Below are 26574 nucleotides of genomic sequence, written 5' to 3' on the forward strand. Positions count from 1 at the left end.
AGCAAGTGGGAATGGATATCTATGTGGATATTGAGTGTATAGGATGTCTTGTGACACCAATTCAAATTTCTGAAAACGTTATATGTATTTTTTGTAAAGTAAGATTAATTTAAATAAATGTGCAAAGAGAAAAACTATTTAGGGGTCAATTAACTGGGGGTCGCAAGCAGGCCCGGACTAGGGCCCATATGGGCAGCAGTCTGTGGGCAAATGCTCGGTGGGCCGGTCCATTCTGAGGGGGGCCAGTGGGGGAGGGGCGGTCTATTCTGAGGGTCAGTGGGGGTGGGTAGGTCCATTCTGAGGAGGAGCAGTGGGGGGGGGCATTCCGAGGGGGATCAGTGGGGGCGGGTGGTATGGGAAATTGCTAATGTGATCCGAGTAAGAAAATGAATACATTTATATATTATACATTTGCTTTATTTTAATTAAACTATTTCATAACACTCGAATGCGTATGCTTCATTGCTGTTTTTACGTACGGTGCGAAAGAAGTTCAATATTACATACCGCTTTGCTCTAAGGGGCCATCCATAAATGACGTCACGCTCCTAGGGGTGGTGGTCAGACATATGTGACGATATGTGACGATGGGGGAGGGGGGGGTTGAGAAATGTGACGTCACATCAAAATGCGCCACTTTAAATAAATATAGACAACACGCTCTACTTAATTCAATAGACTTTTAAATAAATGTTTTCCCCTACAACATCAGAGTGCAGCGCCACATTAATACGCACTACAATAACAATAGTTGAAAACGATTTGAAGCATGTTTTATATTTTGTTTGGGGGGGGGGGGATCAAAAATCGTCCAAAATCGCGTGACGTCATTTATGGACGACCCCTTAAATGAGCACCTGCTGCGGTGTGGAAACATCGCCACTAGGGAGACAAAGGCGGTCGGGCGTGGTGCTGGCCACCTACCCCATCGCGTGCCGTGTCGGACTTCATAGGTACTGCTCGCTAGCAGCACTTGCCCCAACAGTCTGTGAAGGCTACACCGGGGACCTTTATCTTTGGTGAACCACGCCGCAACCGCGAGGGAGCGGTGTACGACCACCCTGAATAGTAGACAGCAGAGGTGGGACAAAGTCATTGTTATGCAAGTCCAAGTCGAGTCGCAAGTCATCAAATTCATGACTCGAGTCTGACTCGAGTCCAAGTCACATGACTCGAGTCCACATCTCATAGGTGGGACAAAGTCATTGTTATGCAAGTCCAAGTCGAGTCGCAAGTCATCAAATTCATGACTCGAGTCTGACTCGAGTCCAAGTCACATGACTCGAGTCCACACCTCTGGTAGACAGAGGTTGTTTGGGGGTTGTTTGAGGGTGTTTGACACCAATATCATTCATAATAAATGTTTTTTGGGTTAGATAGCGTAATAATAAATGTGTTGTAACCCTCCATCACCCGACACAGCCAGTATGGTTTGTTACGTAAACAACGCGTCAATCAGTGACTGCTTCAGCCCACCGGTGTGTTGGAGTAAATCCACGACGTTTACAATTTGGGTATCGTGACGTTTTGCAGGCGATTTGCCCAATGATGCTGGCAAATCGGCCAAAACATGCCCAGGTTAGTTAGAGTAGAACATCGATTATTCGGCAGCTTCGGGGGGGAGGGGCGAAGTGGCCGGATTTTCAAAAACGCCGGATAATTGCTACATCATCATTATTTAAAATAGCTTACTTGCGCATGTTCTTGTATAGCATTGTCTTTTTTAAGTGTTGTGTATAGTTTTATGTGTTTTAAATGTGTTTGCCTAATAAAGAAATTGGCACAAATAAAGGTACAAACAGACGAAAATAAATGTCCAACTTTTAAAACGTTACTGTATTTATTCTAACATAATTCTAGATTTGAAGCTTTCGTGACCGCAAGGATTCATATTCTTAGGTTTTTTCGGTAAAGTCACGTAGGTAAAAAAATAAAATTAATAAAAGTAAAATAAAATAAAAATCACGACGTTTCGGAGGCAACACAAGCTTCCGTCTTCAGGTGGAACCGTCACAGCCACGACAGCTGTATCAAGTAAATGAGAGATTACAAGAGCTACCACTCCGTATATATAATGGTTGAAGAGGGGAAGGGCCAAGTACGACACATTTTTTATTAATATGGTAAGGTGAGGCTTAAGACTAAGAATGCCGTACTTGGCCCTTCCCCTCTTCAACCATTATATATACGGAGTGGTAGCTCTTGTAATCTCTCATTTACTTGATACAGCTGTCGTGGCTGTGACGGTTCCACCTGAAGACGGAAGCTTGTGTTGCCTCCGAAACGTCGTGATTTTTATTTTATTTTACTTTTATTAATTTAATTTTTTTTACCTACGTGACTTTACCGAAAAAACCTAAGAATATTCTAACATACTTACTGTACCACTCCAATCTCGACGACTCTGCATGGGGTGATGTGTATACGTGCATTATTTTCAATGTTTAAATTGTATGTAGTGTATAATGCACTGTATATCATATTTAACACTGACATGAAGCGAAGCTACTTTTTCGTCATGCACACGGAGAAGTTTTGCCGGTTCGGCCCCAGGGACTGCGCCATAATGTTGGAAGTAGCCGGAATATCGATGATCAGCGGTGAGTTTTTATTTTGCCAGGTAAGGTCCACTGAGCTGTATAGCTCTGTTTCAGAAGCGAACCTGGCCATCACGAATGACCGCTCAACGGAAGTGACGTATCATCACCATCATCGTGTGTAAATGTACCTGTATTGCGGCCAAACGGTACTCTGCCCCCACCACTCCCACCCCACCACAGCCAATTAACAAAGGTTTGTCCCATGAACAAAACGTGCCCAGGGTCGTTACTAGTTCAGCACTCACCGGTTGTGCGTTGGAGACTAAAACCTTGCAAACCATTCACAATTCGAGTTCTCGACGTTTCGCCGGCGATTCCAAGCAGCAGCTTCATCTGGCGATTTGCCGCATTTTTTTCAGAGAAACCGGTCGTCGTCGACGACGTCTTCGTCGTCATCGACGTTGTCGTCGTCATCGACGTTGTCGTCGTCGTCGTCTTCGTCATCATTGACGTCGTCGTCATAGTGCAGTCGTCATCGTCGTCGTCACAGAAGCGCAACGTCCCAGTACTCAAATTGTCACAAAGTTGCGGGTTTACTCTCCAACGAGCAATCGGACGTGAACAAAACACCTTAGCCAATTGGCTTGTGGTCGGGTGGTGGTGGCGGGTTTAATGACACAAAAAAACCCAAACCTTTATGATGATTAACATTGGTCTGACGCGAAAACCTGCAACTACTACTACGTGTTAAAGGGACCACCCCGATCCGGCAGAGAGAGAACGCTGTGCCTGGTGACGCGACCCGCAACTCGCTCGCTGCCGCTGTGGATTTGCTCCCCCTCATTCCCCCACCACACTGCCCCGTGTAGAGATTCGGGCACCACAGAAGCGAATGGGGAACCGGACCAAGCCGTTGGGAAGCGTTCAAACCGAGTCAACTCATAGGGTTTACCCGTATTATTGAACGGGGAAATTGAGTGTTTAGGTCCATACAGCGAACAGCCGATTCAATACGGGCAACAGCATTTTTTTCGTCAGTTTCTGTTTCTCCCTCGTGATGGGACTTTGGTATTGAACGTTGAGATGTATAAGGGCGCGGGGTGACAAATACGGTCTCAATTGGCCTGTAATAAGGCACTGATAAGGGGTTGCCAGGTATTACACTACTGTAGACTACTACACTATTATAGACTACTACACTATACACTACTATACTATACACTACTACACTATATACCACTACACTATACACTACTTACACTATATACTACTACACTATACACTACTACACTATACACTACTTACACTATATACTACTACACTATACACTACTACACTACACACTACTACACTATAGACTACTACACTATACACTACTTACAATAACACTAAACACTACTACACTATACACCACTACACTATAGACTACTACACTATACACTACTTACACTATACACTACTATACTATACACTACTACACTATATACTACTACACTATACACTACTACACCACTATAGACTACTACACTATACACTACTACACTATACACTACTACGCTATACACTACTACACTATACACTACTTACACTATATACTACTACACTATACACTACTACACTATATACTACTATATACTACTACACTATACACTACTATACTATACACTACTACACTTTACACTACTACACTATACACTACTACACTATACACTACTACACTATACACTACTACACTATACACTACTGACAAGTAGGTCGTCTGGAGACAGGGAAATTCCCTTGATTGTGGATACCAGGTCAGTAGAGTTTAGTACCGCAGAGGTGGTTTTTCCAGTGAAAGGCCTTTATTAATTCTAACCTTACTCCCTCCCTTTGATACTGCTAATCCTGCATAATGCATGGGCATAATGACTTTAAACCCCTCGCCAATCCTCCTACTATCTCACAAGTAGTACTAATCGCATATCTGCATTTCCCATAAATATGCTAAATTCCTCTTGATATGCAAATTATTTTGTCAAGACGCTCTTCGCCCCTCCATCCCAGCATAAATAGTCGCTCCAAGCCTGGAGTGTGCCATTCAGACTCTGTCTACTTGACAGACCTGTTTTCCACCTGAAGACGGCTGCTTGCGTTGTGGCCGAAACGTCGTGAGAATTATTTTATTATGTTTTATTTTTATTATTTTATTACTTCCCTTCTACGTGACTTTACCGAAAGAACCAAGAAGAAAAAACGAGCCAGTTGGTAGGTGGGGGGAGTTGATAGTAGAGACATTGTTGGGGTCACAAAAAAGATCTCCATAATCCTGATTAAACACAAGATCCAGGTCCGATTCAACACAGTACATAAAATGTGTGATCTGGTCCCGTCTGTAAAAGATGTGGTTCCAGACATACAGTACCCTGGCGTCTACAAACTAAGTTGCCTCTGTGGTCGCAGTTACATTGGAGAAACCAAACGACATGTCTCGGACCGCATCCGTGAACATAAAGCAGACCTGAAACACGGTAGGACAAACTCCTCAGCCGTGGCAGATCACTGTTACAATTCAATGGGCTCACAGGACATTGACTTCTCCAAGACAGAGGTTCTCTGCAAGCCATTTGGCTACCATGAGAGATTCGTTCATGAGGCGATCCACATATACAAACACGGAGACAATTTCAACCGAGAAGACGGATTCTGGCTCAGCAATCATTGGAAAGACGTAATAAACCATTTCGGATCTTAACTGATTGTGTTCACGTTTACGGTGTTCTTTCAGACCGCAGTCCACTCACTGGGATTGACTATAAATATTTTATTCTCCGCAGGGAATGGATTCTTTGCTCCGCTGCAAGTCTCCTATCACCCCTCTCCCATTGACATATTTCGTTGCTTCCTCTAAGTACCTTTCACGCGACGGTCAATGGTATAGTGTACAGCAGATTGTATAATAATAAATAGTATAAAAGTGTAATGTTTAATATCATGTATAAGGTAATATATAGTATCATAATTGTATAGTGAATATACAGCAGTGTGGTATACAGTAGGGTGGGTAGAATAATACAGTGTAATATTACAATGGTTAGTCTAAGGTATAGGGTGGTGTATAGTAATACAGTATATAATTTTATGTTGGGTTTGTCTATGGCAGTATATAGTACGGGGTAGACCCGTGTGATGTAAGAGAAAAAAGTTTAGCTGGAGGCATATGATATTTTTTGCGACATAGAATTGTAATGTATGACTTACTGTTAGTAGCTCAGCTTATTGGAGAGTATATTTAGTATACTGATGATACTGATGTAGTTTATATTTTAGTTTTTTACGTGGTGGTTTAGTTATTAATGCTAACCCTACTCCCTCCCTTTGATGCTGCTAATCCTGCATAATGCACGGGCATAATATGACTTTGAAACCCCCCGCCCACCTCCTACGCATTCCACAAGTAGTGACTAATCCCATATCTGCATTTCCCATAAATATGCTAAATTCATCTTGATATGCAAATTCCTTTGTCAAGGCGCTCTTCCCCCTCCAACCCAGCTTAAATATACGCTGCCAAGCCTGGTGGTGTTCATTCAGACGCTGTCTTTCCGACAGACCTGTTCTTCACCTGAGGATTGCTGCTTGCGTTGTGGCCGAAACGTCGTGAGAATTATTTTATCATGTTTTATTTTTATTATTTTATTATTTCCCTTCTACGTGACTTTACCGAAAGAACCAAGAAGATGAATCCCTGCAGTCACGAAAGCTTTAAATCGAAATGTTGTTGCTTGGCTCTCCAACACACTGGTGTGCTGTACTAGTGACGAATTGTAATGTTCTGTTTACGTGACAACCCTCACTAGTTGGCTGTGTCGGGTGGTGGCGGGTTTTAACGACACATTTATATATTTAGGCGATCTAGCCCCAAAAAAATCTCTATTATTGATATAGAGGTTTGATGTATTTACGTGGGCAAAATTACCCATGATGCAACAACTTTATTTTATTGTCTCTCTCTCTCTCGCTGGGTGCTGGATGGTTATAGATAAACAACTGACACTATACATTCGTACTTGATGTTGCTTTTGTGACTTTTGGAAGACGGAACGTTGTTCTGCACTCGGGACGTTTCCAATGTGCCCGTCTCTCTTCAGAATCAGAATCAGTATTTATCCTGGAGGAATCCGATGAGCTCTAATTCTCTTTTTCACAGACGTCCAGTCGGGGCACGGGCTAAGAACGTTGCAACAACAGCTGCTCAGCACAGAGTGACCAAAGACCCCAAAGACACCAAGCAACGCGGCACTGCTTACGATCAAAGTTGTAACAGGTGAGAGTTAACAGACGTTAACTTGCAGAGAGCTTGAGGTGACTGGCGGTCGGGAGATGGTGATGATGATGATGATGGGAGGGAATTACAAAATGCAGCGGTGTGAGTGAAGAACTAAAATGTAAGTAGAAATGTTGAACTTCTTTCTCAACCGTGCTAATCGGAGGTGTTATACATACGTACCTGACATTTTCCCAGTCAAAGGCACATATATGTCTTGTTTCTAACTACGTGTCCAAGAAAGCTAAACCCTGCCTGTCTCCAATTATTCTCATTCATGTCCTTGCTGTGTACGCTGCTGCTACACAGCATTAATTAGCCGTATTAGTAAATATAATAATAAAAGAACACCCCGATGTTATCCCAAAATGACTAACAGGTAGCAAGCAGTTGGACAACACCGTGGATGAGTTTATTAGTTCTGAGTTTAACACGTACTAGTAGTTATTAGCAGGATTTCACGACCAATATTATTCGTTATAAAGATCACGTAACTATAATAACGGATTATATATGTCGCGAAAGCCTACGTGTTAAACATACAATATACATACAACAGACATACAACATGAGATTTTTGGGTTAGATCGCGTAAATATAAATGTCGTTAAACCCGCCACTACCCAATAAGTAAGGGTTGTCAGTAAACAAAACTTGCTAATTCGCTCTTAGTTTAGCACACGCCTGGGAATTACCCCAGGAAGAGCTAGAGTCTGTGTATAATAGTGTATGGTAGTCTAGTGTATAGTAATGTATGTTGTCGTAGCGAACAGTAGTGTATAGTGTAGTAATGGATAGTAATGTATAGTTTCGTAGTGTGTAGTAGTGTATAGTAGTGTATAGTGTAGTGTATAGTGTAGTGGTGGATAGTGTAGTAGTGTATAGTAATGTATAGTAGTGTTTAGTGTAGTGTATAGCGTAGTAGTGTATAGTGTAGTAGTGTATAGTAGTGTACAGTGTGGTAGTGTATAGTGTGGTAGTGTATAGTGTAGTAGTGTATAGTGTAGTAGTGTATAGTGTAGCAGTGCATAGTAGTGTATAGTAGTGTATAGTGTAGTAGTGTATAGTAGTGTATAGTGTAGAGTGTATAGTGAAGTAGTGTATAGTTTGTAGTGCATAGTAGTGTATAGTGTAGTAGTGTATAGTAGTATATAGTGTAGTAGTGCATAGTAGTGTATAGTGTAGTATGTATAGTAGTATATAGTGTAGTAGTGCATAGTAGTATATAGTATAGTAGTGTATAGTGTGGTAGTGCTGGAGTTTGTCCCCAGGGAAAGGGAGGTGTGGACCTCCACCACTCAAAGCAATGACACCGCGACCCTCACCAGGATTGAGATATGAACGAGCGAAATATAAATTGCCCAAAAAGGACATGAACGTCAATCAGGTTATCAGCAGCAAAGGTGGGAAACGTTTTGACGAACACGACTAACGGTAGACATTGGACTCTTCGCCTTCTCGGGCCGAGCCTGCGCCGATGGCTGGCCGGTTACTGATTAACGGGACTGCCGCCTCAAATCACAGCTTTCACTCGGCAGCGTTGAGTCATCCGAACCGAGCGCAGGGACGCGTCTCTGCTGCGGCCACATCGCAAGGTCCCCTTTGTGAGAGCAAACAAGGGCCAGGGAGATAACCGCGACGTGTGTACGTGTGCACAACTCCTTTCGCACCGTACGTAGCCAATCGCGCTCATCAGATCTTCAAGGGGGACTTTGTAGGGACACTTTCCAAGGAAGTCTTCTTCCGAGAAGTCCTCCTCCGGGATTCCCTTCCAGAGGACCTGCATCAAGAGGTCTTCCAGAGCTCCGAATGAGACCTCGAGAGAGAAGCTCCCCGAGAGAGAGAGAAGCTCCAAGAGACCTCGAAGGAGACATCCAGGTGCCTGTTGAGCGGAGATTGAGGCCACTTCGTCTGCTTGTTCTCCACCATGGGCTGTCGCCGAGGCTTGCTCAGTCCCCTGGAGGTGTCTCTGATCGTCCTCTTCGCGCTGCTCCTCGCTGCCATGATCGGTCTCCTGGCCATCGGGTGGCTCGCCTCCGAGGCGGGCGTTACAGGTACGGCACCAGGGGGTGCAGACCCCCCCGAGTGGGCAGGGAATGGCCCCTCAGCCCCTCAGCCCCCCCTGCCCCCAACACAACAAAGGTGGCTTGAAGTAGATCGCAACTTCAGATGAGTTCCAGAGTAACAGGCAATGAAGTGTAGAGGAGGAGGAGGTTGATTCGTTCCATGGGTTTAATTACGCACTCCCAGAGGGCCGTGGGGTGAATGGGTTGCGTCAACACTTATTTAATATTTTGTTTGTAGAAATATGTATGTGTGTTGAACTTCTTTTGCACCGTATGTAGCCAACCGTGTTAATCGGAAGTGCGGGGGGAAGGACAACAAACTAAACACAACAACAAGCAGTTTTTGTGGCGAGACAAATATGTGAAGGCGACTTATTGTCTGCTTACCTACCTTGTTATTTGTTATCTCCACTACGACGCCAATGAGTATTGTGTTACTTTAGTCGGATTAATTTTACTCTTTTTAATTGAAAACACAGGCTATACCCCCCCCCCCTCCAATTTAGGAAGATGTTAACTCTCTCGCCTGGTATGCAGGATATTGTTGTCTCTCTTCCCGTTGTGTGGATTGTTATGCGAGCCCTCCGGTTTTTTCCTCCACATTGAAAATAAACATCACGCGTTTAGAGTATTTGGCTGCTATACATTTCCACACGCTGAGCTATCATTTGTGGCCAGGTCGCTTCTGAAAAAGAGCTACACAGCTCAGTGGGGGCTTACCTGGTAAAATGAATAATAAATTCGTTTTAATGTAATCCCAATTTTTATATCACGAGGCACAGAACCCATACGGATTTGTCCCAGAGCAATGCAGCCCTTTCCGTATCGAGAACGGCCGCAAGAAGTAGAAGTCCACTTCTTCTAAATGAACGCAGTGCAGGGCTGCCACTTCCCTAGCCGCTCTGCCACTGTTCAACAAATGTTTACAACTTCTCCGAACTGTAAGTTAGCCCAACATTTTTGTTAGTGCAGAGCCACATTTTTTATTTATTCTGAAGGAGGGGGGTTTTTTGTTGTTGCTGTGCAGTCAAACGCCGATGACCCAAGGCTGAGGGCCATCACACTATCCGCTTGTCACTGCTGAGGCAGACCTGAGTTCGAAATCTAGGAGCGGTGCACGGTGTCAACTCGTGATGCTCTAAAGCAGCCGTTCTTAACCTTCACTGCAGCCCTGCACCCCTTTGGTTTTCAATCGTAAAAAAAATGTCCGGTGTTAATAATGGAACAAAGTAAGCTGTTACTTACGTGCCCGTGCTTAATTTGGCTTTTCGATGATTTACCTTCTAAAAGAATCTGCCCGTGTCTCGGACCTCCAAAACGAGCATCTCGCACCCCAGGGGTGCAGCGTACACCCCAGGTTAAGAACCTCTGCTCTAAACCCTCCGATATTCACGACCAACACCTTCAACAAATGAGTAACTGCTATAAAACTGGCTCATCAACCAGCTCAATGTAAAGCTACATCTGCTGGTCTTGCGTGAACAACAGCCGTACGAAGAAGACGGCAAGAGATCTATCTATATTTGTACATGCAGAACCATTCACTCGTTCTGAGACCCATAGACTCACACGGGGATATCTATGAATGAGACCTCCTCACAGCGATGATACTACACTACTCCTAACACAATCATCTGGCTCAGAAGACGACTGTGGTATCTATAGGTGCACATACAGAATCATTCACTCGTACAGATCCATAGACTCTCACGGAGATATCTATTAACGAGGCGTCATCACTTTAAGATGTTCCTTGTTCATGCTTTTGTTTCTTGCGGTTGCACCCGATTCAAGAGCCGAATGGGCTCACAGGGCTATACCAAATAAATGAACTGAACTGAATGCTACGACCACTCCGCTACTCATGACACAATCACATACGTTTAAGAGTACACATTTGGCTGCCTTTCCATTTCCACGTGATGGTAAGCCACTTTGTTGGGCTGTCATTTGTGAGAGCCAGGTTCGTTTCTGAAAAAATAAGTTAACGCCTCAGTGGGCTTTGCGTGGTAGGATTGTGATGGTTTTAGTTGTGTTTGTATGTTTCTGGGCGATTAGCTTGCCTTTTATTGCACTTTGCACTACTATCGTGTTTGTTGTTGTAACGTTCTTACCCCGCGCCCCTAACTTGGACATCTGTAAAACAGAGCGTTATAGCTCATCGGATTCCTCAGTATAAATACTGATTCTGATCAACGCACAGTGTGACCCCGTATTGTCCAAACGTCCCCATGTAGCAGGACCTCCCCGATAGGAGTCTTGGGGCTCGGCGTGGCTGTCCTTGCTGAGTCGCTCGCTGTCGTGGTTTTGTGAGTTGTGCTGCTCAATCGCCGGACAGTCGGCATCATTGGTTTGGGCACAGTTCAGATTGAGCCGGTTCAACTTGGTTTTAACAGATTTGGTTTGCACGATTTAACCCTTTTTGTGGTGAATGCAGCACTTGATGCTTTGTAAAAGGTGTGTGTGTCTATTTGTGGTGGTTGATCATCCGGACACAACACATGTTTTATTGCCGGAAAGGGTTAAAAAACCTATTCTTGAAAAAAAAATCGATGCCGGCCAAGAGGTGACCATAGAGGTGGGAACTCAGTTCCTCGCTACCGCCACCTCTAACAGCAGCACGTACTCAAGCGGAAGGTTGTGTGCGTGATGAAGGCAGTGGAGGTTTGTCTTTTTTCTCAGTTCAGAACACTTATAGCTCGGGTCGAACAAGTTATATCTAGGTGAAGCATTTTTTTTGCCAGCATCCAAAATGATGAAAAATAAGAATAAGTTTGACCATTTCTGGCAAAAAGGGGGCGTCCATAAATGACGTCACGCGATTTTGGACGAATTTTTACCCCCCCCCACCTCGTCACACGGCGTCACAAAAAGTCAGACCCCTTCAAATATGACATCACAAAGCTCTGCCCCCCCCCCTCCCCGAGAAATTAAACATGCTTCAAGTCTCTTTAAACTATTGTCATTGTAGTGCGTATTTAATGTGGCGCTGCACTCGGATGTTGTAGGAGAAAACATTTATTCAAAAGTCTATTTAATTAAGTATAACGTGTTGTCTATATTTATTTAAAGTTGCGCATTTTGATGTGACGTCACATTTCTCAACCCCCCCCCCCTCGTCACACATCGTCACAAATGTCTGACCCCCCCCAGGTGCGTGACGTCATTTATGGACGGCCCCTAATACAGTTGCATTAAGATATTCAAACACCAGAAAGACGCCTTTTGCAATTAATCAAGTCTGCATCAGCCACACCTACTTGTGGAAAAACATGCAAACAAACATGCTCCGATAATCATAATGTATGAATGGTGCTTGAAACTGATTGGCCTACATCGTAAACAGCCTTCTTTATGGGCTAGCCTCGCCAGCATCAGACCACCTGTTTAATTGCCGCAAAGGGTAGTTGTATAAATAATGCCTTAGTCTTATTTGTCATCATTGAGTTCCCCGTAGTTGGATCGCAAGGGCTGAGGGTGGTGGAGGACTTTGCGCACTTGACGCAGTGGCGGGCGGGGGGAGGGGGTATAGGAGGGGGTTGGGGAAGGGGAATAGAAGGGGGAAGAAAAGTGGGAATGGGAGGGGGTAGGGGAGGAGGAAGGGGAAGGGGGGAAGGGGAATAGGAGGGGGGTGCTTTGAGATGAAGGTTCCAAAAGGTGCAACGCTTACGCAGGGGGCAGCTTTGTAAGCGGGGCTGCTGTGGATCTGCACGTGGCAGTCTGCGATCCAACCCAGCACTTGTGGAGGCGTGAGGGTCGGTGGATCGCCACACAAAGATAAAGGCAAAGATCCTCCGTGTAGCCTTAACAGACTGTTAGAGCAAGTGCTTTTTAGCGAGCACCTATGAAGGCCAGAACGGCACAGGAAGGGGGCGGGTAGCCAGCACCACGCCCGGCCGCCTTTGTCTCCCTAGCACCACGCCCGTCTTCGGTTGGCGGTCGAGTTTGCGCACCGCGTAGACATTTTCAGTTTTTTCAATTTAATTTATTTGGTATAGCCCTGTAAGCCATTCGGCTCTTGAATCGGGTGCAACCGCAACAAACAAAAACATGAGCAAGAACATCGACGGGCGCGACGCGTCCGCAGAGGGTCACCCAACGGGCCTCGCCCTCCAGCTGAGCTCTCGTCACTGAGGGACCGCCGGTCTCCGAACCACCGAGTGCCGAGAAGGCGTAACTATAATAATCAGAACATTTGTCCCGGAGAAATCCGATGAGCTGTGAGTTTTATTTATTTTATATTATACCCGTTGTCATTTGTATTAATTCATTAATTCCCTCCCCCCTCCATTCGCACGTGAAGGGCTCACAAGTGACGTCTTCACATCTATTTAAGGAACGAAACAGGAGGATTTCTCCACAAATCTGGCTGTCGCCTGATGATGCCGATTGTAATTACTGGTGAAACGTCGTACTCAGATTGTAAATGTTGTGGATTTACTCTCCAACACACCGGTGTGCTGTATTAGTAACGAATTGGCAAGTTCTGTTCACGTGACAAACCTTGCTAATTGGCTGTGTCGGGTGGTGGCCTGTTTAACGACACATTTATATATTCACGCGATCTAACTAAGAAATACATTTCTATTATGGATAATACTGGTCGCGAAAGCCTCCTACGTGTTAAACCGCTTCTGCTGCTGGCATTGACAACAATCTTGTGGAGCAGCGCTTTTGGTTGCTGCAGGGATATCTCCGGAGCAATGATCCGTGGTTTGCTTCTCCCGTACAAGCACCCCGTGTCGGTCGCTCGTGCAGCGAGATTCGGCCCCACTCTGTGCCGACTCCAGGGTTTTAAAAAAATCGCCAAAATCACACTGCAAATTACTCAATTGAGATTATACATAACAGGAATCACCCCCACCCCCACACCCCAAGAGGCAAATTGATGCCCCAGGTCACCCTCTTTCAATTGAGATTCATCCTGGGCTCTAGAATTCTCACCGGCCCTAACAAAATAGACTCGAGACGTCCAATCCGTCGCCCCACAGTGCTAATAATTACAGATCTCGTCCTGGGTACCATTCTATCTAGATTTGAAGTTTTCGTGACTGCAGGGATCCATACTCTTTGGTTCTTTTGGTAAAGTCACGTAGGTATAAAATGAAAAGGTATAAAATAAAATAAATTAAATCACGACGTTTCGATCGCAACACAGGAAAGCTGCTGAGGCAGAATGTTTTAAAGGTTTGAAATGAGTGTGGCCCAAGGGTCATAAACGAAGTGGCTGGGGCTAGTGATGTTAAAGTGAGAAATTTGCATGTAAATGTAAGATTAGAGAGCTACCTCCACAACGATGAAGCTGCGGAGGTGGCCATTGTATTTTGAGAGATTAGCATGTCAATGCAAGATCGCAGAGCCACCGCCACATAAAAGACAACGAGAAACGGTGGCTGTGTTAGTGAGACATTTAACCTGTTAATGTAACACCAGAGTCGAAAATAACTACTAACATCGGAAGGTAGAATGGAAACATCACAGCCAGTTATGACTTAACTAGTTAATAACGTCCTTCCAATGATTGCTCAGGGTATCATTCTCTGCTGGTGCTCTCTCCAATTGTGGCACCGCTTGGCCTCTCAGCTGCAGCTGCAGCGAACATTCAGCCTGACTGCAGCTGAGATTGAAGAGAAGTCGAATAAGTTTCTTGCCGGAAAAATAAAATCCCGTCTGAAAGTTTTGATTGGACCCGAGTTTGTTTCAATGTTTTTCCGGCTTTTATAAACCGGAGCGCTGTGGTTCTGTTTATGGCTATGTGTGTGTGTGGCTATCATGGGGCAAAGTGGGGATGACCCTGCTCAGGCTGCGGTGCCTCAAATATTGGAAGAAGTAGTCACCCCCTGTGGGTGGCTGGCTGAGGTGCCATCTGTTGAGGATGTAGTGAAGGCGATCCAGAATCTGGGACTAAGAAAGGCACCGGCCAGAGATGATCTCCCAAGCGAAATGCTGAAGGAGGGTGGCGTTTGTGCACCGACTTATCTACATGACATAACAACAGTCTGGACCACTTGACAGGTTCAGCAGGATTTGAAGGTTGCCCTGGTGGTCCCCTTATTTAAGAAGGGAGACCGCACAGACTGTAACACCTACAGGGGCATCTCACTCCTCAGTGTGCCGGGAAAGGTCCAGGCAAGGATGATTCAACATCGCCTTGCCAGCCCCAATATGGATCTAGGAAATGGCGGTCTTGCACAGATGGCATATTTTCTGTCCATCGGCTACAGCAGAGGTGTAGAGAATTCCAACAAGACCTACATCTCTGCTTTATTGGCCTGGTCAAGGCCTATGATACCATCAGTAGGTCTGGGCTCTTGGTTGTTCTTCGTGGTTTTGGAGTCCTTGACTTTCTGCTCACGATCATTAAGGACCTACATGATGGTGAGCAGGCCCGGGTAAAATTACGTGGCCGGGAGCAGAGCCATTCCCTGTTCACCTTGGGGTGTGACAGGAATGTCCTTAGGCTCCCACATTATTTAACATCTATTTCGACCACATTGATCGTGAAGCCTTCGATAGCTGTACCAGAGGAATTTCCATCTGGTACAGATACAATGTTCTGTATGCCAATGATCTGGTAATTGCCGCTCACTCAGAGGAGACGTTGGGGGTGCTGTTGCTGAACCTGGAGCTTACCACTAAGAGGTGGAGACTTACTATCAGCCCCACCAAAACTAAGCACCTGCCTGTGTATTTTGTACCATCAGACACTCCACCCCCACAACTCCCAGTTGATGATGGGGCAGTTGTGGAGAGAGTGGAGAGTTTCCCATACCTGGGCAGTGTGAGCTTCCACACAGCGTAGTGCTGTGTGGAAGCTACCTAGACTGTCGCTCCACACGAATCTTCAGGTCTTCTCGGCCAGTCATGCCCTCCCTTCTCTATGCTTGCGAAACGTGGACCACCTAATGGAACATCGTCGCTGGTTAGAAATATTTAGGCTGGTTTGCTTACCATCCACCCTGGGTTTAACCAGGCTGGATTGTGTGAGGAGCTCACAAATCCTTGAAAGATCTGGACAACGTCCCATCGGTGAGCTCCTCCAGCAGGCAAGGCTACGTTAGCTGGGTCATGTAGCCCACATGCCCAGTCACCGCATGCTTAAACAGCTTTTGTTCGGCCGGATAGAGGGGGCTAAACGGGCTAGAGAAGAGATGGAGTGATGTGATACAGAATGATGTGGAGCTGAGTTGCCTTGCCGTTGATTGGTACCAGCAGTGTCAAGATCGGCCTCTGTGAAGGAGGCTCGTGAAGGACACTACTGGGCAGTTGGAGGCAGTCGCCCTCCAACAACAACGGAGGGCAGAGGAGTGACGCTCACAACAACGAGCGGAGTGCCGGGTGGCTAAAGCACAGCAAGTTGGCACAGTAGGATGCACAGGTGGTGCATCAGCCAGTCATCTCGGTCATCTCGGTCAGTCGACCCGTGGCACCTGGGTCTGCCCCGTGACCTCCTGCCAGCGGGCGTTCGACACTTCACGTGGCCTCAAGGTGCACATAGCCTGGCACAAGCGTCGTGGTGACGTCACCGCCACTTAGTGGCGAATGGCGGTTGTTGTTGTTGTGGCAATGTGACTATGTGTGTGTGTTGGGGGAGCGGTTGTGAAACGGTTAGCGCGCTGCGCTACGAACCTGGCCACCCGGGTTCGATTCCCGCACACGGCCAACACCAGTGACGATTGTCTGAATCGGTCTTGGGCCTCCCCGAGGTCGACTCAGCCGTAAATAAGTGCTTGGTGCGATGTGTAAACATCAGCGGCCGGACGCGTTTACCGTGGCGGCGTCCACAGGTGCTACCCGCAAACAGCACTTGCACCCAACAGCCAGTTAAGGGTTCGTTGTCTTGTGGCTGCGTGCGTGCGTGCTAACCCGCATGCTGTGTGCCTCTAGAAGAGTCGACGCAGGTGAGCGGCGTGAGGGCAGCCGAGGGTTCGTTCCGCATCACGGCCGGAGCCGATTTCGTGCCGGCGCTGGGAGACAGCAGCACAGACTCGTTCAAAGTCCTCGCCTACGACATCCAGAGCCTGGTGGAGCAAATCACTCACTAACTCACTAACTCACTCACTCTCTCACTCTCTCACTAACTCACTCACTCTCTCACTAACTTACTGTCTCACTAACTCACTCACTCTCTCACTCACTCTCTCACTCTCTCACTACTCACTCACTCTCTCACCCTCTCACTAACTCACTCTCTCACTGATTCACTCACTCAATTCTCTCACTCACTCTCTCATTAATTAATTTACTGAACTCTCTCACTAACTCACTCCCACTCTCACTAACTCACTCACTCTCACTTACTCGCTCTCTCACTAACTCACTCTCTCATTTACTCACTCACTCTCACTAACTTACTCCATCACTAACTAACTCACTCTTTCACTAATTCACTCACTAACTCTCTCACTAATTCACTCACTCACTGTCTCACTTACTCACTTACTCTCTCACTAACTCACTCACTCTCTCACTAACTCACTCTCTCGCTCTCTCACTAACTCACTCTCTCACTCACTCAACGCTCTCACTAACTCACTCTCTCACTAACTCACTCATTCTCTCACTCTTTCACTAACTCACTCATTTTCTCACTCTTTCACTAACTCACTCACTCTCTCACTAACTCAATCACTCTCTCACTAACTCACTCACTCTCTCACTAACTCACTCTCTCACTAACTCACTCACTCTCTCACTAACTCACTAACTCACTCACTCTCGCACTCTTTCAATAACTCTCTCACTCTCTCACTAACTCACTAACTCTCTCACCCTCTCACTAACTCACTCTCTCACTAATTCACTCACTCAACTCTCTCACTCACTCTCTCACTAATTAATTCACTCAACTCTCACTAACTCACTCCCTCTCTCACTAACTCACTCACTCTCACTAACTCGCTCTCTCACTAACTCACTCTCTCATTAACTCACTCACTCTCTCACTCACTCTCTCACTAACTAACTCACTCTTTCACTAATTCACTCACTAACGCTCTCACTAATTCACTCACTAACTCACTCTCTCACTCGCTCACTCGCTCTCTCACTAATTCACTCTCTCACTAACTCATTCACTCACTCTCTCACTAACTCAGTCTCACTGACTCGCTCTCTCACTCTCTCACTAACTCTCTCACTCTGTCACTAACTAACTCACTCACTAACTCTCTCACTCTGTTACTCTATCAATAACTCACCCACTCTCACTAACTCGCTCTTTCTCTCTCTTTCTCACTAACTCATTTCTCACTCTATCACTCTCTCACTAACTCGCTCTCTCTCTCACTCTGCCTAATAAACTCCTCCACTCTCTGTACCGTGAACCCGGATTGCAACCCGCGATGTTGTTTAAACTCTGATATCAGTACTACTTCGTGGGAATAGAAAAACGTACGTTCTAAGTGTATCCTGGACTCGTCTTAGGAATGTGGAATTTCCAGCCTATGTTCTGAGCCGGGTAGTCCCGTTTGAGTTGCTAAGTTTGTGTCGTGACAGCCACCCTGTGTGCGCTGCCCTTGTTTGTTTGTTTGTTTTGCAGATGGATTCTCTCTATTCCTCCAGCAGCCTCGCCCACCTCTACTCATTCACAAGCGTGAAGGAATTCAAGTAGGACCTGGGATTCATTCGCACGATATTGCAAGACCACGCTGCAAATAATGGCCGCTAACCATCGAACAAAGACGGTTACTGCAACGCGTGGCACTTTCGGATGCGCTTCTGCTGCCGTCTGGAACGCTCTTCCTTCCGATATTAGGAAGTCACTGGAGTTAGGCACTTTAAAATCATCTAGATTGACAAACTCATTTCTTTAAAGCTTATGTTGAACCACAATACCTTGATGATGTCGTCAAGGAGAATAAACCATCACGCAAACTCCGGTCATCTTCGCAGTGGCTTTTGGCCAACCATTGAACAAAGATGGTCACTGCATCACGCACTTTAAGATGCGCTTATGCGGCCGTCTGGAATGCTCTTCCTTCCGATATTAGGAAGTCACTGGAGCTGTGCACTTGTAATTCTGAATTGAAAACTCATTTCAAGGGAACTGCGCTTTGTGTTTAGTTTGATGTCCTTCCCCCCGTACCGCTGATTAGCACGATTGGCTACCAATACACACTCCCAACTGGCAGACTAATGGCCTCTTGCAGGCCAGTTCCTATGTCCCCTTGTGTACCGCACAGAGACAGCTACCACTGGTGGTGCCCTAGGCTAGAACGCACAACAATCATCAGCCACCCACATTGGCAGATGAATGATCTGTTGCTGACCTGGTGCTTTTGAGATGAGACGCTTATCGCGTGTCTCGCAGAAAATGTTTACTATTTTTTTTTAATCAGAAGATCTATAAAGCGCTTACGAGTGCGAGCACGCAGCAGCGTCGGCCAAGCAAACGTGCCCCACCCCCATCATTCGCTCAGCCAATGAGAGTGACGCATGGCTCTGAGACAGAATCACAATCTGTATTTACACTGGGGGAATCCGATGAGCTATGAAGCTCTTTTCGCAGATGTCCAGTCGGGGCACGGGGTAAGAACGTTACAACAAACACAAAACAAAAACACGATAGGAGTGCAAAGTACAAGAAAGGTAAACAAATCACCCAAACACAGACAAATACAACACTCAACGATCCCCATCCTACCAGACAAAGGCCACTGAGGTATTAACTTATTTTTGAAAAGCGAGTGGCTTATCATTTGGACATTTATAGCAGCAAAATAATCGAAATAGTCTACACGCATTGCTTCAAAATGTGGAGGGAAAACCCGGAGGACCCGGTGAAAAAATCCACGGCGGGAACATGCAGACTCCAAATAGACAGCAGGCGTCAGTCGGGATCGAACCCCCGACCTCCTGTATACCAGGCGAGGAAGATAGCATCCCACAATTAGACCCACCCCCCACGATTCGTGGTCACGATAACGTTTATTTAAAACTATCTCTACTACCCGGCTTCGCCCGAGACTTGGATTCTTGTCTTGGATTAATACACGGCCTACGCGGAGGGTGGGGGGGGATGCGTGACGTCAGCAGGCACACTGCGTGGCGCTGCCGAATGCGGGAAGCATCACAGATGTGACGTCACCGCTCACTTGCCGTGCAAAATATATCCATTATTGCGCCCCCCCCCCAAATACAAAAGTCTATTTTTCTACGTTTTGCATTGTGTACAGTCTGGAAGCTACCCACATGCCAAATTTCAAGTTTGTTGCATGCTGGGAAGTATGCTAAACATTTCGAACAGACACACATTCACAAATTTCCCTTTTATATATATAGATTAAAAAAATGTAAATACATTTGTATTGATACAACCACGGGGGCAGGGGGGTTATACAATTTTCGCGACAAGGGGAGTGTGGTGTGTAGTGGGATAGGCGGCTCGGACAGACAACCAACGCGGACGTGTAGGACCGTAGCGTTCTGCGGTACGTGGTGTGTCAGATGACTTTATTCGGGGAAGGAAGGGGAGAGAGGGGGGGCAGTCAGTGTCATTTCAAGGTCAGTCAAGTAAACTCAAGGTCGCTGGAGTGGCATTAACGAGGGGGCCCCAGATCTGGGTGAACTCCCCTTCGCTATTCCTCAGTTTCAGACTCAGGTGTTCTAAAGCTGCTCGGACGAATCGGGACTTATATTATGAATCGATTTTAATTTATTTGTTGTCAACGTTAATAAAGAGCGTTTAGCCAGGGTGAGATCTCACGTGACCAGTATAGAGTCTCGGGCTCCACCTAAAACAAGCCTCACCGCAGACACATTGACTGAGAGCATCGCTGAGACCCGAATTGGGAGTGATACAGCTCCAACCTCGTCTCCTGCCAGCTGCCCCCGTAGGAGTCCAGTCGACTGCACTCGCGAAGCCTGGGCAAATACCAGCCTGCTGCAGAAATCCATCGTCAGGGATCCGCACAATCCTCCAACCAGGATCTGACTTAGCCGAGGAAGATCTTGGGTCCTCCTCGGATCAGATCCGGACACTTCGTGGAATGATGTGGGACAACTTTCTCCCTGAAATGGAAAATTAACGAGATGTCCAGTTTGTGATTGTGGTTGTGGTAGTCCAACATCTCAGTTTAGTTTCGGTTTATTTTGTGAGCCAAGAAGCTCCTAATTTGGGTTTCATCAACAACAACAACACTGCTGCTTCTCCAACAAATGCATGAAGTCGCACTAAAATAAACCATCTATATTTACCTTAAATAAAAAATTAAGTTAAATATAGATTATCATCAAATATAGCATGCTGTATCGCAAAAATATATAGTAATTTAAATTTGCCATAGTAATTATAATGCAGATACAGCTACAAACACGATGGTGTTAGAGTGAGGAATAAAAGAACGCAAAATCCATCTCAGACCCGTGTGACATATCATGAACGGGCTGCCCCAATCAGAGCATTCAACGGCGATCTGAAACAAATCCACGCGGCTACACCTGAAGCAGTCGGATGGATATAAAATATCGATTCGTAATCTCGTCGAAATCCCCAAAAGTGGCGTACTTCAGAAGACGCGTACAGTGCGTAATACTTACTAATGTTATAATTACAAAAAAATATATTCATTAAATAATGTTGACCACCTGCATTATTGTTAGCAACTATTACTGATACATCAATGGATTCCTGATGTATTTTGCTAACGCAAGGGTACAACGACCCCTTTTAGCGGCGATTCGGTTTGTGCTCACTTCAACTTGTAGAGCCACTGTCGCTACTGCAAAACGTCGGTTCACTCGCATAGGCATGAGCAGGGGTGGGGAACCTTTTTCTGCCAAGGGCCATTTGGATATTTATAACATCATTCGCGGGCCATACAAAATTATCATCTCAAAAATTAGCCTGTTATATTTGGTCAAACATTTAATTAACTCGCCCCTAATGTGATGGCTGGAACTGCTTCTCTTTGGTGAGGCGTGTGATGATTTCGCGGGCCTTATACGGCCTGCGGGCCGGACGTTCCCCACCCCTGGAATAGAGAGAGAGAGAGAGGATGACTCGGATGCCCGGCCACACAATGAGCCGGCGTGACCAACAATTGCCCAAGCTCTGCGGTCCCCTGTATATATTGAGGTTCTATCAGCCAATGAATGAGTATTTATACGTATCGAAGGAGACTGGAACACCTGCGAAAAACCCACGCATACGAGGGGGCAACACTCTATCCCATAACAGATAGAACAGGTGGAGTGCACGGTTCTTTTTTGCTGCACCACCTTCTCCTGGAAAGTCAGGCTATTCGGCTCCTCCTCGACGCACAAGGAGACGGAGTTTCGGTGATCCACCAACCCTCACTGCTGCCTCCACAGTGCTGGATTACAGCTGCCACCACGAATAATTGTTGATTATGTGGGCGTGTTGAGTAAATTTAACCGGGAGGTTCTCGCTGTGGGTTTCTCGCTGTAGGAATGGCAGCGTGATCGTGGCCTTTCTGCTCAACTTCCACTCTGCGGTGACGCAGAGTGTCGCCCTGGAGGCACGGAAAGTGCTGATGAACGCCCTGGCAGGTGACGCCGTGAACGCGCAGCACGGCACGCTGGGGCGTTTCAGCATCGAGTTGGCGAGCGTTGACATCAGTGGTGAGGCTGAGCAGCGATGTTTACCCAAAATTAACATGTCTTTTGATGTGACATTCTAAACCATAGTTAACACTTAATTGGTTTATACAAGCATATAGCACATATCTATAGCAATACAGTTAATAAACAATACGATTATCTGTACAGTACTTGTGTTGACTTTAACATTATCATTATACACCAGTTTCCCCCATTTTCTAGGCACTCTTCCTTGAGAAAAACCTCGTGTCTCTCCGTCCACACGGTTAATTTCGTCACAAACGTTCTTCCCCTCGTGACCCGTTACGCAATATGGGTTGTACCATTTCAGTGCCATTGATTAGGGGGGTTTATGGTTCAAACCATTCCCCTGTTTCACACTTATATCGACATAGTATTTACACTAATCTTCAGAACAAATCCCATTTTTCCACAGTTGGATGGGCACAAACATCCCAAGTGCCTTGAGTTTCAGCGAGGCTTTCCTGTGTAAGCAAAGAACACGTTCATATTTGGATAGCTCAGTGATAACAGTTTTTTTTTGTTGTGTTGCCTATATTCTCCCCTTTTGTACGTGGGTTTCATCTGGGTTCTCCAGTTTCCTACCTTAACTAAAAAAATCCTCCCCCCCCAATGTAACTGATATTGTCCAAAACATGCCAATGCTGATAAATTACCTGCAAATTACTCAGTTACACGCAGCAGCAACATCGCCCCCTGCTGAGAAACACTTGGCAGGAACTTCCCTCCTTAAAGAGAGTGTTGGAACTCTGTGAGACTTTTCCTGCGGAAACAAGCAGACTAGTAATTGTGTTTCATCATGACCCACTGTGTGATTGTGTGTGTGTGCAGTGCCCATCCTGACGACTACCCACACACCCATCACCATGACGACCACCACTACCCGTATACCCATTACCACGACGACCACCACTATCCACACACCCATCACCACGACGACCACCACTATCCACACACCCATCACCACGACGACCACCACTACCCACACACCCGTCACCACGACGACCACCACTACCCACACACCCGTCACCACGGCAATCACTGCTACTCACACACCCGTCACCATGACGGCCACCACCACTGCAAGTGACCTTTCATCGGATTCTGTGAGCACGACAGGTGAGTGGCACGTGGGTGGCAAGTGAGTGGCAGGTGAGTGACACGTGAGTGGCACGTGCTAGTCCAAGCCCAGTGACGTCATGGCCCAAATCAGACATATTTTAGGCAATGGCTCATTCCTGAATAGCACAGCGAACGAGGCCACAGGCCTTCACAGGCAGTGTCCGATCCGGTATGTTTACGACGTAGACTTGTGGGCAGGACCTCTCTCGGCCTTCCTCGCGAGGCAATCGACGCTTTGGAATCGTGCCCCTAGATCTGAATTAAAAACTAAACAAAATGGACACCCTGGCACAGCTGGAGTGATTGTTGCATAGTCGGGGAGGGCGTGTGGTAAAGATGCCTTACGTAGGGGCGACAAGGATTTTTCATTGGTCCTGGTGATCACGCGTGGTTTGTCTGTTGAGCTGCAGACACCACCAGCAAGGAGGGTAAATGAGCATCACTCCAACTCCGGCCATCCTCGCAGCAGCAGTAGCGGTTTTTAGCTGTTGGGGCAAGTGCTGTTAGCGAGTAGCAGCACCCATGAAGGGCGGCACGGCACACGAGAGGGCAGGTGGCCAGCACGACGCCCGGCCGCCTTTGTCTCCCGCCTGGAGATGTTTACACCAAGGCCGTAATTATAATATATATTGGGGGGGACACATCCCCCCCCAATGTTCAAATATGCTCAAATATCCCCCCCTATATATTGCTATAAAATAGATTTCTGTTTATATGATCGTGCTTATGGTTGTACTTTATTAATCCCTAATCTCTGCCATTGCATACAATAAAACAAGAAAAGGTAAAAAATATAAAACATAGCAATGTAATACAATAAACTATAAGACATTGTTAAAAATAAAAAGTCAATCCTATGTGTTAGTGAATTTTGTAATATTTTAGGCAGGAGATTCGTCTTCAAATTTAGATTTTTTTCTGGGGGTGGGGGACCCCAGACCCCCTGGAAGATTTGGTCCCCCTCAATGTTGACTCCATGGCTACGGCCTTGGTTTACACACTGCACCAGGTACTTATTTGAGGCTGAGGCCCAGGACCTGTTCAGACAACCGTCACTGGTGTTGACCGTGAGCGGGGAATCGACCTGGAGCCGCCGGCTTCGTAGTTCGTCAAGGAGCGAGAACCAACACGCGAACTCCAGTCATCCGCGCAGCAGCAGCAGCGGCTCAGCTGTCAATCAAAGACAGTCATCGTATCGCCCGCTTTCACGTCCGCTTCTGCGGCCGTCTGGAACGCTCTTCCTTCCGATATTAGGAAGCTGCTGGAGCTGTGTCCACTTTTAAATCGTCGTCTAGAGCGACAAACTCACTTCTTTGGAACTGCTTCGTGCGTTTGGTTTGTTGTCCTTCCCCCCCGCACCTCCGATTAGCACTGTTGACCACGTACGGTGCGAAAGAAGTTCAACATAGACACATACAGCGAGCAGCAGCAGGGCTTCAGGGTGTCCCATAAGTCTGGAATCATAGAAAAATAATACAAAAAGGCAATAATAACGCTGTTATTCACAGAACGTGCTCAATGTGTCCAACATTGTTCCTGAATTATCTGGACTCGTTCTTCCTCACTCAGAGACATCTTGGGCCTGCAAAAACAAACACATATGAATCCGTTATTTTCCCTACGATTCCAGATTCATGGGACACCCTGTAGAGGGGGGCGCCAGTCTGCACCTCAACCTGAGCAGGGCTGATGGCGCCATTCCCTGTGAGCTCCAGGGTGAGAAAGGCCTTATTCTCACCCCACGAAGCCCCCTCACCCCATCCCATCCGAACCATTGGGTGAGCAGCTCCTTTCGGTAAGACGGAGCGAGGCCATTCAGAGCCCTACAAAGTCAAATTGAAGTCTCCGATTAGCCCAACCGAGTTGGCTTGTCATCGGCGTGGACATTTAGAGCAGCCAAACACTCTGAACGCGTGGATGTTGATTCTAAATGTAGAGGGGGGAAAACTGAAGGATCTGGAGAAAAATCCACGCCACCACAGGGAGAGAGAAAGACACCGCAAACTCCCAATATACTGCAGGCGTCGGGGTCGGGATTGAACCTCAAATGTGTACCTGGTGTGGTATGTAAGCATCAACACTGGGGAGACAAAGGCAGCCTGGTACGGTGTTGACCACACCAAAATCCCTCGCGTGCCATGCTTGCCTTAGAGGCCGTCCATTAATAACGTCACGAGATTTTGGACGATTTTTGACCCCCCCCCCCCCATCGTCACACTGCATCACAAAAAGTCAGACCCCCCTCAAATATGACGTCACAAAGCTCTGACCCCCTCCCCCCCCCCCAAAAAAAAATAAAACATGCCTCAAATCGCTTTAAACTATTGTCATTGTAGTGCGTATTTAATGTGGCGCTGCACTCTGATGTTGTAGGAGAAAACATTTATTAAAAAGTATATTTAATTAAGTAAAACGTTTATTTATTTAAAGTTGCGCATTTTGATGTGACGTCACATTTCTCAAACCCCCCCCCCCCCTCGTCACACATTGTCACAAATGTCCGACCCACCCCCCTAGGTGCGTGACGTCATTTATGGACGGCCCCTTAACAGTTGCTCGCCAAACAGCATGTACCCCCAACAGTCTGTTGACGGCTAACACGGGATCTTTGTCTCCCTGCCACCAACCCCCTCTCACCCGCCTCTACCCCCACCAGGCCCGTTGTGTGACCCTTCGAGCTTCTTCCAGTGCAGGGATGGCATCTGCGTGCCGCTCGCCACGCGCTGCGACGGCCTCCGTGACTGCGCCGATGCGGGAGACGAGGAGGGGTGTGGTGAGAACTCATCTCTCTCCCCTCCTCTCTCTCATCTCTCTCCTCTCATCTCTCTCATTTCCATTGTTTTACGATCAGAGGAAACAAGAAGATGCTCGGTGTAGTCGGCAGTTTTCTTCGTTCATCATTTCGTAATTTTTTTTTTACTTTGCTTTATGTAAACCCCCACCTCTCGCTCACTCT

The 26574-nt window shown here is 46.5% G+C and overlaps 1 protein-coding gene across 3 annotated transcripts in view; it reads left to right on the forward strand.

Moving 5' to 3' along the window:
• The first annotated feature begins 8332 nt into the window (after nucleotides 1-8332).
• Nucleotides 8333-26574, forward strand: part of LOC144737172 (enteropeptidase-like) — a 70985-nt gene continuing 52743 nt past the window's right edge. Inside the window, exons 1-6 of one of the 3 annotated variants that reach the window (XM_078619893.1) lie at nucleotides 8333-8900; nucleotides 16803-16936; nucleotides 18454-18521; nucleotides 22324-22496; nucleotides 23328-23615; nucleotides 26275-26391. In XM_078619893.1, the coding sequence (XP_078476019.1) occupies nucleotides 8774-8900; nucleotides 16803-16936; nucleotides 18454-18521; nucleotides 22324-22496; nucleotides 23328-23615; nucleotides 26275-26391 (907 nt within the window). In that variant the 5' untranslated portion in view covers nucleotides 8333-8773. Of the gene's footprint in view, nucleotides 8901-16799; nucleotides 16937-18453; nucleotides 18522-22323; nucleotides 22497-22555; nucleotides 22965-23327; nucleotides 23616-26274; nucleotides 26392-26574 lie in introns of those variants that run through there. The other 2 variants (XM_078619892.1, XM_078619894.1) reach the window with 2 other exon arrangements.

The sequence above is a fragment of the Lampetra planeri genome, chromosome 65 (assembly GCF_965212315.1).
Source record: "Lampetra planeri chromosome 65, kcLamPlan1.2.h2, whole genome shotgun sequence".
Classification (NCBI taxonomy): Eukaryota; Metazoa; Chordata; class Hyperoartia; order Petromyzontiformes; family Petromyzontidae; genus Lampetra; species Lampetra planeri.